Source organism: Ambystoma mexicanum, chromosome 6p (assembly GCF_040938575.1).
Source record: "Ambystoma mexicanum isolate Mex_15411 chromosome 6p, UKY_AmexF1_1, whole genome shotgun sequence".
NCBI lineage: Eukaryota > Metazoa > Chordata > Amphibia > Caudata > Ambystomatidae > Ambystoma > Ambystoma mexicanum.
In genome coordinates, this window is record NC_090935.1 from 1081695677 (window position 1) to 1081708996 (window position 13320).

The 13320-nt window shown below is 42.3% G+C and overlaps 1 protein-coding gene across 1 annotated transcript in view; it reads right to left on the bottom strand.

Annotated features, from left to right (window-relative positions):
* The window catches only part of LOC138510186 (spindle assembly abnormal protein 6 homolog), a 366238-nt gene that overhangs the window by 19631 nt on the left and 333287 nt on the right, over window positions 1-13320 (bottom strand). Inside the window, exon 15 of the mRNA XM_069625671.1 lies at window positions 9072-9160. Within this exon, the coding sequence (XP_069481772.1) occupies window positions 9072-9160 (89 nt within the window). The remainder of the gene's footprint in view (window positions 1-9071; window positions 9161-13320) is intronic.

Here is a 13320-nt window from a genome sequence, read left to right on the forward strand (position 1 = left end):
AAACTTGGTCCCAGAGTTTTCTTTTTACTGCCTCAGGATTAGTCTGCAGTGTACTTGTGGACGTGCTGGTGTCCTTTAGAGTTTTAAGGCTTCACTCAGTCCATTCTTTTAGAATGTGTTTGTTCTTGTATTTGCATTCAGATCGTAGTATGTTGAACTGTGAGGGTGCATCATCCATGATCATTTTTCGGTTAATCGTAAGTGCACTCCATGTCACTCTGGCATTTAGAGAGATCAGGCCCAATTCATACCTTATGATGACAGTGGGAACACTTTCTGGAATATGGAGTAGTGTTCGCCAAATTTTGTTTTCCAGAGAGGACCACGGACTCCAGGGATAACTTTGTGCGCAATCAGCTCCATGGAGTAGGGCAGGGACGGCTTTCTGCTTGTAAACGGATGTTACCAGTAGCATTGAAAATTTGCAGAATTCTATGTAGGGATTCCCTGTGCTGTTAGTTGCTTGATTTTTGCCTTGATGGTAATCACCCACAGGTAGTTATTTGTGCTTGAATTGATGCACATTCCCAAGTATCTTGTTGAATCTACTTGATTCAGTGCATCTTTCCCTAGGCGCCAATGGAATCACTTCTTTTAAGTTTTGCATTGTTAGTACCTCTGATGTGTTGACATTGATATTTAGATCGTTATGCTCAATGTAGGTTTGGAGTAGGTTCAATTTTCTTGGTAGGCCGATTGATGTTTGGTCTAATAAAACAAGTTTGTCAGCGTAGACCATCTCCATTGATTTTTGGTGAAAATGAGTTGGAGCTTTCCAGTACATCCCCAAGATCTGATATCAACAATTTAAAAAGAAGTGGCAGCCCTGTTTGATGCCTCTATAGGTTTTAATAGATTTTGATAGGATGCCTGATTGATCTAGGGGTACATTTATTTCTGTTTCTGAATGTAAGGCCTTGATTGACAGAAGACTTGTTGGACAATTAAATCTTTTTATTTTATTTTTATTTTGACACAGTAGATCTCTGTCAATGCTATCGAAAACACGAGCCAGGTCTATAAAGGGCAAGTAAACTTTAGTTCCATGTTGGGCTCCCCTTACGAATCCTGTTTGTCTGCAATCACAGTTATGTGTGGTGTTAATCCAGGTCGTCATTTTTGTTTGTAGCAGGGTAGCAAAAATGTGCCCGGCACGTCAAGAAGCGCAATTAGGCGATTATTTTTCAGGTCCAATCTTGTTCACTTCACGGTACCACAATTGCGCTTTTCCAAGAGCTTGGTATTTCCTTATTTTCTGTTATTTGTGAAACTAGGATCATGCAGAAATTGGCCCATTCTTCAGGCGATTCTTTTAACATCTGATTGGTGATACCGTCAGAGCCAGGTGCTCTGGAAGAGCTAGTATTTTGAATTTTTTGATAGAATGTCGTGTTTGTCAAAGTCAACTTTCCACTTGTCAGCAGTTGGCAATTCCTGATCTGGAGTTGTCCCCTTTTTTATATAGGTCATCATAATATTTAACCCAAGCTTCTTCTGATACCATGTTATTTTGAAGCGCTTGCTGTGGATCATTTAGGTTATTGATGAGCCGCCAAAAGTCTCTTTTGTTTCTGTTAGAGAGGGCTTGCATCATGCACTCTGCATCGCGTTGCTCAGTTATACTTTGGTGGGAGATTAGCTCGTTTTTATATCTATGTTTAAGTTTTTTGTTCTTAGTGGCTCTTACTGCAGACCGTAAATGTACAGTTAGTCATCTCTTTTCGCAGCTCTCTTTTTGTATTTCCAATCTCCTTATTTTACTCACCTTAGCTGCATTTAGTCGTAGTCTGTTTCTGCTGGACTCTACCATCACTGCTATTTTCCAGTGATTTTGCATGGGGGACATCTGAAAGTTGCACTTAAGTTCCAGTAAGTCATGGTCACTATCCTTTGTTGGTGTTACTTGGAGTGAGACTACTCGCTGTATTGCTCTTACTGAGATAAAGGAATAATCCAGCGTGGATTCCCGAGTTCTTCTTTTCCAAGTAGCACGTGGTGGTATTTCTCCCTGTGTTTGACCGTTCAAGATGGAGATGTTTCTTGCTTCCATTTCTTCCATCCAAGTCTTAGCTGTGTTTGCTCTGGCATCTGGTTTGTTATTGGCTTTATTTTTGACTTTTGTTAATGTGTAAATCGCCACATATCAGTATGATTGGATTCATAGTTGATCATGGTGGTTATTTGATCAATAAATTGGGAGATGCCCGTTGCCTTGTATTGCCAGTAATGATTCATGATCACTATAGTATTATTCAATACTTGATTTTTGAGATAATTCCAGAACCATTATCTGGATGTAGGGGCATGGATTTTCAGTTTTTATGACTCAAAGTCCAGTTTTCTTTTTTATTAGCGTTAGGTCTGACATTGGTCGTCCCTTCTTTACTTTTATTGCTGGATTCATGAATGTATTGAATCCTTTAGTAATAGGTGGAATACATAACCATGTTTTCTGCAAGCATAAGATGTCAAATCGATTTAAATTGCACTCATCATTGGAAAACAAGTGCATGAATCCTCTGGTGTTCCATGATCCAATTAAACAAGTTGATGCTTATTGCAGTTCCGGGGGTTAGCTCTTATATCCAGAGTAGAGTACCTCGGCTAGCCAGCTCCACGTTTCTTGTTTTGAGACTGAAACAGCTGAACTCAAATCATTATTGTTCCGCTTTGTTGAGTTTATAGGACAGTTGATCGTGATTTTCCACTTGTTTTGTTCTTTGTGGTATTGACCATTTGTTCCATTGTGGGCAATTGACTATATCCATCTTTGTTGGGCTTTTTCCTTTTTGGCAATTGTGCTCTAACAGTTTTTGCAAGCTTCTGATTTCAAAATCTTTTGTTGAGACTTCTTTACCTCTGGTAGAGTTTTTTGGTTTTTCGTCTTGACTTGGTTCATGTTGGAGTTCCATGATGTCAAATCCTAGTAGGAGTAACGACAGAGGCACAGAGCAAAAGATCTCCAATCATCCTAGATTGTATGCGCAACCATAAGTGGTCATGTTGTTGATCTTCAGTGAATTCAACTATGGCAATGTCATCAGACTCTATTGGTTGTAGTGCTGGTATATGATGGAGAAGACTTAACATTTTGGTGGTTCAAAATCAATCTGTCATTTATTGACAAGATGCGTTCCAAGGTTAATTGGTTATTTCTTAATTGCTTTTTCCCCAGGTTTTTTGTTGTCCATAGCCTCTGTTTTTGTGTTCTCTGGGATTCTCTGCCTTAGTCAAATTGCTGTGACTCGCAGGAGTCGCCGCTGCTGAATGTCTTGTTTCACATTGTGTCTGATGAATCTTAAAGGCCAAGTCATCTAGGTATTTCCCTTCACAAGATTTTGGATCGCAATTAGGAGCTTTGCCATGATTCAGTTCTTCGTGGAGCTTTGATTCGATTTTGTCTCTTTTCAGGTAGAGTGAAAAAGTAATTGCTGGGAGAATCTTTATAATTATTCTCTATCACAACCCTATGATTTGGCCAGTCATTTTCTTTGAGTTCTTAGACTTCAATTGGCTGGCTTACGGCCGCTACAGTCGACACTTCCTGATCTTGTAGTTCTTCGATTTCAGGATCCATGTTATATGTTCATATAAACAACTCTTCCTGACCTTTTAATTCTTCAGTTTCAGGGTCCATGTCAGGTGTTAAGTTCAGCACGTTTATCATGTGGTCAGACGAGGTGTTCTTCGTAGTTGGGGAATGTCCTTTCTTCTTTTGCCTGAAGTTTCCGGTTTATTTTTGCATAACTTTGCTGTGTTTTTCTTCTTCGTATCTGTGGTTATTCCTTCTATTTCCATTGAGTATGACTTAAGGTTTCGTAGGAATTTCCACAGGCTGTTAGATTTTGACTGTTTTCCTTTGGCTTGGTTTTTTGATTTCTTAGCCTGGTCCATTTTAGATTCATTTGTGATCTGATGTGGAAATCAGATGTTGAAAATTGGGTAATTGCTGGTATCGTTAGTGGATTTGGATCTATCGCATTTCCCACTATGCCTTCAGCATCTGCAGAGTTTGACGGTCTAGTGGATGGTCCCTGTTCTTCCATTGTAGGAGTTGTCTTACAAATTTCAGTTGTTTTGATGATATGGGGGTATTTTAGTGATGCTGCTTCCTCATTGCTAGAGTTGCCTTGAGTCAGAATAGATAGTCTGAGGGTTCTTCAGGTACCCAGTTCGTCAATTGTTGAGTACAACGTTTCTGTTTGAGTACTTGAGTTTTTCTTTTCATGGTATGTTAACTTTGCATCTTGATGGGCCCTTTTGCAAATGTCCACTGCTTCCAGTTTTTCGTCGTCTGTTTTTGTTCATTTTTAATAAGAGAAGGGTTTCTCAGGCCACTACTGCCTATTGTCTTCTCCATTGATTTTGAGTTGGTCTGCTTATGACTTTTGAATCTGAGCTGTTCGCTCTGTGTCCTCATTTGTTTTTGTTTGAAGCATAGCCATGAATGTTTTGCTGTTTATAAGCTTTTAATGCATCATGGCCGTTAAGGAGCTTTTGTCTTTATAATTTTCATTTATGTTCTCATACATCATTAGAAATGGAGCTAAAGATATTGTTAGGGCTGATATGTTTGGATTCTGTTTGTGTATGACTTGATGTATGATCATTTTTGAGTTTGATCCTTCAAGTTTGGCGCATGATTTCCTGCTGTGTATGGACCTCTCATCTTCGGGAAATCTCTCTGAATGAATGACGAGTCAGATGAAGATTCTTCTGATGTTGTAGACTCTTTACTCACACCCGCTCTGTCATGGTCACTTATTTCAGCAATTGGCACTCTAGGTTTGTTTAGACTGTTCTCACTTGGTTGATTTGTGAACATCTAATGCCCGTGGGAGTGATCGGATCAACTCTCCTGCTTTTATCCGACTTAGTATTCGAACTAGTTTGTTTGAGAATGTAGGTTTCTAATTGTGCTTAGGTTCGTTTTTTGTCTGCTGGTTTGTTCTCCATTTGTGATGCTATTTCCGCTACTTCACGTAACAACTTATAAGCAACTGCTAGTGAATTTCGGCAGGATGGTGTGGCTTCCTTGGAAAGTTCATACTCATTCAGGGAATCACATGGTTTTGTGTACGTGAGAAAGGCAAGCTTAGGATTTTCTAGAGCTATGACGGGGTGTTCTTCCCTTCACATGTCCTTGTTGAGCTGATTTTGGAGATTGTGTTGTGCTTTGATGTCTCGGAGCCCATTTTTGAGCTTTGCTTCCTGATGTAAATTGCACAAATCCGTGAGGGGCCTTTATGTTGATAATCCCTGCGAATAAGTCTCTAGTTGAACCTGGGTGGTTTAGACGCTGCTTCGGGATTATGTACTCAGGATCGTCTGAGCAGCAAGAGGCTCGCTTCGATTCCTTGTTCCAGTCACAGTTGAGAGTCCATGGCATTATTGGGTGTTGGCACTGATGCGCAGTCCATCGGGATCTTGTGGGCAGCATCACTCAGGTAGGTCTCTCCGTTCTGTGGCTCTGGCTGCTTACCACTAAGAAAGCGATGGGTGCTTTGCAGTCACTTTGCGAAAGAGAAGAGTCAATTATGTCCAAAGGGCTGGAATGAAGGCTGGAAGTCCCTGGGATCTACTCAGGGAGCACAGCCAATGTGGGTAAAGCAGCCACTCCAGCCACATAGCCAGCCAAAGCTGCAAGTGAGGGTATGGTACAAGTAAGTGCGCGCATTGGCCCTCTAACGCTTGTTTGAAGATTGTCCGTCAGAGAAGTAAGAATAGAGTTATTGCAAGCGGTGCCCACTGCATTCCCTGCAGCCCTTGCGTAAACTATGATTCCTGTGATCAATTTCTGTGTCAAATGATGGTGGTGCCTCTTCTAGCTCTCTGCAGGGGGCCGAGGTTCGCAATGTGAGCCACACTTACCTCATCCTCACTGCTGACGTGTTTTCTTCTTGCGCACATTTTCTCAGCGAGAAGGATCGATTGTTGCAGGATGCAGGGGTGGGTTTGGTGTCTTGTCTGGAGTGGGGGGTCAGGTTGTATGAATCGCTCGAGTTCCAATTCCGACATCCTGATGGAGAGAAGTTTCTTTTCCAAATCCGGCATAGTGTCCGGTCTGCCCAGGTCTACCCAGGGAAGACAGGAAACACGCCCGACGCTCCAGGTCATGGAGTGAGTATTTATGTGTTTGCCCCTCCGCCTCAGAGTTTGTGATGGGCAGTGAGGATAGACTTCAGAAGCAACAGGATACAAAACAAACCAGATGCTGACAGTCCCAACACAGGAAACACTCCTGACTCTCCGCACTTGAACTTTAGATTGTCTTGAACTTGGGTAAGGGAAACCCAGGACTTTGTGGAACTGCTTTGAACTTGGGGCACAGGAGCTGGAAAACAAGTGAGGAGCTGGACGAAGCTAAGAACTTTATTTGGAACATTAGTTCTTTTACGATTGCCATCCTTATAAATTGTTTAGCTTTAGGTATGAGGGCAAGTATAGGTTTTAGACACAGACAGACTTTTGTAGAACTTTCTGACTTCAACTTTCCTAAGTTTCGTTGGGTAGTGAAATCCCACCTTAGCATAGGGCAAATTAGGCTTTCAACCATCCTAACATTTAAGTTAATAAAACCTTTCAGTTTGTTTTTTTGAATCTGTTGTCTGTGTGTTGCTTCATGATGCCTTCTCAACCCAAACAGAAATATGCCACGATAGGTTTAAATCATGAATAGTAAAACATTAAGGGTGTTTCTCAAGTCCAGATAATAAACAAATCATATCCAAGAGTAGTGGGAGGAATTGTCCACTGAGAAGGATTTAAGACCAATATTTCGCAGACTCCTCTTAATTTAAGTTTCAAATGCAGAATTAATAGCAACATTTTAGCAAATATCAATGAGTGAGGGGGGGAATATTTTTGCTGCTAAGGGTTGCAGGTTGTAAGCCATATGGGCAATACTCACATTTCTTGGATTTCACTGCTCAATGGTAAACATAGTTATGTAAGATTTGAAGAAATATGCCCAAGATTATACGACAAACATATTTTGGATGATCTGCAATGTATTGATCAGGGATACTGAAATTGTCAAAGAGAGATTCAATAGTTAAGTCGTCATGATTTAGCAGTTCATGCTGTGCCCGATTACAAGGAGTGAATTAACTTACCATTTGTACATTTAAGTAGTGTCTGGTTGCTAAATTCACATGGGGCAGGGTAGACTAGGAGCGTGCAAGTCTTTGGCTCTCCAGTCTCCAGATGTTTTGGGCTACAACTCCCAAAAGCCATTGGGCCTCATTACAGGTCGGGCAGTCTGGAATTAACAGTGGCTGTAAACCCTCCGCCACTGTTCATTCCGAACCGCCCGATCCCGAGTCCTGCAGGCGGGAGGTGATCTTCCCGCCAGGTCTGACCTGGCGGGTTGAACACCTCCCGCCTGCAGGCGGACGTGGAAACACCAGCACCATCACGAGATGGTGCCAGTGTTTCCACTTTCCCATTGAGTCCTATAGGACTCAATGGGAATGGGGATTTACACCATTCTGCCTCCGGGATTCCCAGGACACCAGAGTCGTAATGCCCTGGTATTTCCAGGAGTCACGGAGGCGGAATGGTAATACGAGTCCGGCGGTAACCAGGCGGTTTTACCGCGGCGATTACAGCCTGACTCGTAATGAGGCCCACAGTCTGTTTATTCAATGGTGAATGATCATGAGAGTCAGAGACCAAAACATCAGAAGAGCGACTGGTTGCAGATGCCTGTCGTAGGCAGAATGACATCTGGCTTATTCCTAAAACATGGAATGGCTTGGATAACCATTTGATAGGTCAAAATGTGGCACTCAAGAACATGCGTCACTAATCAGTAAAACAATTATTGGCTGTGTTATGTTTAAACCAGAGAGAAGTCATCCAATCATTAATACAATAACCAGACCCAACTGAAGGAGGACCATGGTATTATTAGTACCAGATTAGAACAGGGTCACAGAGGACCAGATGAAGTCCATCAACGGACATAAAACTGGAACAGCATGATGGTTTGGTCATACTCCATTAGAGAGCTAAATCCAGTGCAGTGCCGTGATGCATACATCTACAAGAGGACTGACGAAATGAAATGACAAACCGTGTGTAATGCTGTCAAACGAACACACACGAAAGAGAGGATGACAACACCATGGCCAATGGCAAGTCTTATTTCCATAAATTGTCAGTAGACAATAGCCCAAAGACTTTGGGGGCCAGGAAACGTGGCAAATAAGTAGGGCATCTGGAGAATTCAGCAAAACCTTGAAAATGGCGATAGTCATGCTTCAGTTTAATCAGGTGAAATAATGGCCAGGATTTCAACAATTTGTGCCTTAACTGTCCTTTGCTCTTTTGTACAGCAACAGTGCAGGGCCATTTTCAAAAGTATCATACTGCTCTCCATGACCTGGGTGCGTACGGCTTATCTGACGAGCAGCTGCTTTCATCAGTTATCTTTCGAGTTCATGAAGGTAGAGAAGAAGGGTCAGTTCATCGTAGCAGGCTTTCTGCTTCCCTTTACCAAACACAATACAGTATCAGGTGTGAAGTACTGGGGAACCCAGTATATATGTTCAGCCATGGACTGCCTGCAACACCTTTTGGCACACACTGGAAATGCCAAGGAAGATGGATAATGTTTCCAGCCAATGCATCCTTTGCATATGCGCATGCAGTGGACTTCTCATTGGGAGAAGTGATAGTACTAACTGCATAACATAGTCCCTTTAAGAATGTTCAGTTACAATTTGAAAAAGATGAGAAATTAAAATAAATATATTTCTGTGGACAAATACCTTTAAAGCAACACCCCAAAAATATAATGGATCACCATGACAATTTCTTTGGACATAAGTTTGGAAATTTTTTATCTTGATTATGGAGGAAAACACCTATTTTAGTCTATAAACTTTTTACATTGGATCAGTGGAATAGCATTACTTTTGCAGGTCACAGAAAGGTTGTTGGTTTTAGTAGCCCACCATTTTGTTTTTCTGTGTGGATGTACACAAATAAGCTTGAAACAATTATGTACGATGACTGACATTTTCAAACTCCTTTCCCGATACTCATACCCCCGTAAAAGAATTTACCTGTGCCAGGTCCATTTGATGGGTTGGGTGCTCTGATGGGTATGCCACAGTTTTTATTTAAATATTTCATATCCAAACCGGGGCGGTCACTGAAATGGCAAAATAATAAAGATTAAGAACTGGCCATCAGGAAGTGAAAAATAGGCAGTTGCACACACTTCTATTACAGTGTGTTATTGAATTCATAGCTCTTTCAAATCCATTTCTTTGTGGACCATAATATGTTTGCAAATTGATCATCTGCAACACAGAAAAACATCAAATGAAATTGACTAATTGTTTGATTATTGAATGCTGTGTTGCTGTTAAAACGAAACCAAAAAGTGGCAGAGAAAAAAGTTTTTGGACAAACTACACTCAGCATGAGAGTCTGGGTGAGGGTTAAAAGTAAGCATGGAAAGTGATACAATATACTTCAGTTGGTAAATAGGGGTAAGAAGAGGAGCACATAATGAAAGATACTAACCTGCCCCTCAAAACAAAGAAAAAGCAGGATTAATATCCACAGAAAGCAGTAAATTACATTAATGTTACATTTTTTATATTAAACATTCAATGGCATCAAACCAAAATCTGTCCGTGAAATACTACAAGTACCCTGTTAAAAGGAATGCGAGTGTCCTGCCCCGAAAAACTAAGCTGCCTGGGTCTACAAAGATATATCGAGCACTCTGATTTGCATGTGAGGGACAGGTCACCACATCATGTAACTGGAAGTTAATTCAAAGTGTTTTGTGACATCCAGCATTCCTAGAGGCTTCTGCCTTAAAAAACGAAGGTTCTGAGTCTACACCACATTCTTTATGTCTGCAAGTCTGTAAACCATCTTACGCAAATAACAGGGGGTAGGGGGGCTTGGGAGTCTCTATGCTAGACATTAGTCCTGGTTACAAGAGCCTTACCCAGAGTCTTTAGCTCACTATCTTTCACAGAGGAGAAATATTCCAAACATATCAGTCTTTGTCCTGCCCTCGGGCAGTCCATCACCGAAATACTAGGCAATTTCCCTCTGAACAATAGTACCAACAGCATCCCCAGACACGTGTTTCGGTCTGGTTGGACCTCATCAGTAGGCTGGAGCTGTGCCTCTAAGAATACCGAGGAAGGGGTCCACGTCTGGATTCCACAATTTTAGACCCGATGAGGTCCAACCAGACCGAAACTCGTGTCTGGGGTTGCTGTTGGTACTCTTGTTCAGAGGAGAATTGCCTAGCATTTCGGTGCTGGACTGACCCAGGACAGGACAAAGACTGATATGTTTAGGATATTTCTCCTCTGTAAAAGATAATGAGCTAAAGAATCTGGGTAAGGCTCTTGTAACCAGGACTAATGTCTGGAAGAGAGACTCCCAGGACCCCCTGTGTTAATTTGTATACCATCTTAGGCACTGTGATTGACTCCCATGGTCATGTGGCATGCTGCCTCCATTGTTATTGGTTCTCTCCCGGGCGTCCAGCTTGGGTGTCTGCAGCTAAGGGCCAAAGGCTGCAAAGGCAACTCCCTGTTTGGCCTTGTGAAGGACCCTAGAGACATAGGGCAAGAGCCCCTGATCGTGCCAGAACTTTATTGTGCTCAGTCTTTGCCTCACTCCAGTTTCCACACATAGTTACCCTCTCCCTCTTGGGCTGCGCACTCCCTTTACGGTCGTCACTTTCCTATTTCTTCTACCCGCCATCACACACTTTAACTGCACTCCATTGTTCCTTGTACTGCCTTTTCTCCCCCTTCTCTTGTAGCTTTCAGACAATTCAATCTAATTTCTACCTCATGATCCCTCTTCCAAGTCTTCGAACTTTCCCCCCAGCATTTGCACCCCTCAACCTCAATGCTCATGTTTGCAGAGGATCACCAACCTTGATTATCACCCTCCCCTACCACCCAACACCTACTCCTATCTGCCAATCATATGGCCTCTGAAATGCACAGTGCCTCTGCAACAAGCCTTCCTACATGATTGACCACTTCGACTATTATCACCCTTAATGTTAATTTTTTGCTTTCATAGAAACTTCGATCTAGCTACATGACTGCAAAACTAGTGACTGCTACCTTCTACTGCTCTCCCCTAACTGTTGGAAAAGATGGTGGTGCAGATTTTCTCATCAATAAGGCCCTCAACACTGTCCCACTGCCACCTCCTCTACATCATCACCTGTTGCCATTTTGGCAATTCCACTAGTCAACTCCTCCCTCCTGCTATTCTCAATGGTCTGGCTCTCTATAGGCCCTCTTATCCTCAACTTTTTCCTTGACCTGCATTCAGGGACATCATTTTGGAGTTGCTAGGTGTTCCAGCTGCAAACCCTGGCAACTCCCATGCGACCCCTGGCATGGCCTATGCCACCCCTGGTTAAGGGTTGCTGAGGCAGAAAGAAAAAAGTAAATAGGGCTCCAACGAGAGGCACTTTACATTATTTTGTTTTTTAAGTCACTATGACTTGAGAAAGACATTTTTTCTTTACGGTTTCCCATAATGGGAATCATTTTTTTGAAGTCACAATGACAAGAAACATTTTCTTTTTTAAGTCTGAGGCCCCCAACCCACAGGACATGGAAGGCTCTGGCTCCTATACTCTGCACACGACAGGAAGGAGCTGGTTGCTTGCATGCATGAAGCATGGGATCCAGGGAGGCCTGCCTGCAGAGGAGTTCCTCAGAGCAACAACAGATTCGGGAAAAGGTAAGAAAAAAGTTGTGTTGTAAATGTGTGTGTATGATTGCGTATTTATATGTTGTATGATGAAATGTGTGTGAGTGCCTGATGTATGGGTGGCTGGGTGTGCGTGTGTGAGTGAATGGTGAATGGGTGCATGTGTAAATGAGCATGTGAATGGTGTGTGAAATGTGGGTGCTTGTGTTAAATGCTTGGATTACTTAATCTTCATTACTCTTAGTGCTACTCTTCCACGTCCCAGTACTTGCCTATTTGGCACCTTGCATCATATTTAAGTACTGGGATGAGGATGAGGGACGTAGATGTAATGCTTGGTCGAGGAATTGATTTTGGGGGTTGGATGAGTGTGGGCGGGTGACGGGAAGTGTGGAGAGGGTGTAAACAAAGTAAGCATTATAAGTGTTATTACGTGTCTAGACTCGCATTTTGGTGCAGCTAATCTAGCCATTTCTTACTGGGGCTTGACATTTTGTGCTGGGCTGCTCTGATAAAGCAATCTTGATAAGTGTAATTGCTGGACTATAGTGGCATTTGGGTGCAGCCAGTCCCTACCGTGACACTGTATATTTTTCTGGCCTCTACAATAAAGTAAGCATGATAAGAGTTATTACATGGTTAGGTTGCCATTTTGGTGAAGACAGTCTAGTTATATACATAGCATGTCATTTTTACTGTGCATCTTCAAGGCTACAGCAAACATAACTGTTATTACGTGTCTGGCCTACATTGAGAAGCCAGTTTTGATATGTTTTCTTATTGTGGCATTGCATTTTTAATAGCAAGTGCTAAGATCTCTGCCTTTCATTCTTCCGAGGTTGATAAATAAGCACCAACAAACAAATCTGCATCATAAATTAAAGCATTAATGCTCCTGTGCACTGTATTGAGTTGCATCGATTGGATTTGTGGATACTGATTTATTACAGCTACTGGCAATGTGGGGGCTCTACTTTTCATATAATGACAATATCGGACATGCAGCTATAATTGGCATAGTATGGAAGTACCTGACATACAATGCTGAAGTGACATATCTACGGCACTGCCTCGGCCTATGTTGTTCTATTGGTTCTAACCCTGTCATATTATTACCCCATCCATGGAATATGAAGGCAGCACCCTTGTTAAAATGTGGTTGGGATCTAAAATATTCTTGTCTGCTTTGGCACCTATTAGGTATTTTAGCATGTGTATGTGCTTTTTTTTATACCTGAAAGCCATTTTAGGTGAAGACACCAGGGATAGAGAGGAACTGGTGCCATCCAGGTTAAAGGTCAAGTGACATCACTTCCTGTGAGGTCTTCAGGTCTGCAGTGTTACTTCCGACATCCCTGGCATTTTGGTGAATTGACTCTCCTGCCTGAACTGTCTCCTTGAGTCACTTCCCACTAATATCTCCATTGTCATGCTCAGGGACTTAAACTTTCACCAGCCCTGCGCAGCCCCATGCCTTGAAAAGAGCTCCCTCTTAGCGGCCCCCCCCCCCTCTCTATAACCAGCCTACATACTTTAGTTGGAACTCGGTGGCCTTGTCTTTCACTCTACTTTGCTCTCTTCTATTGACCCCATTCCTTC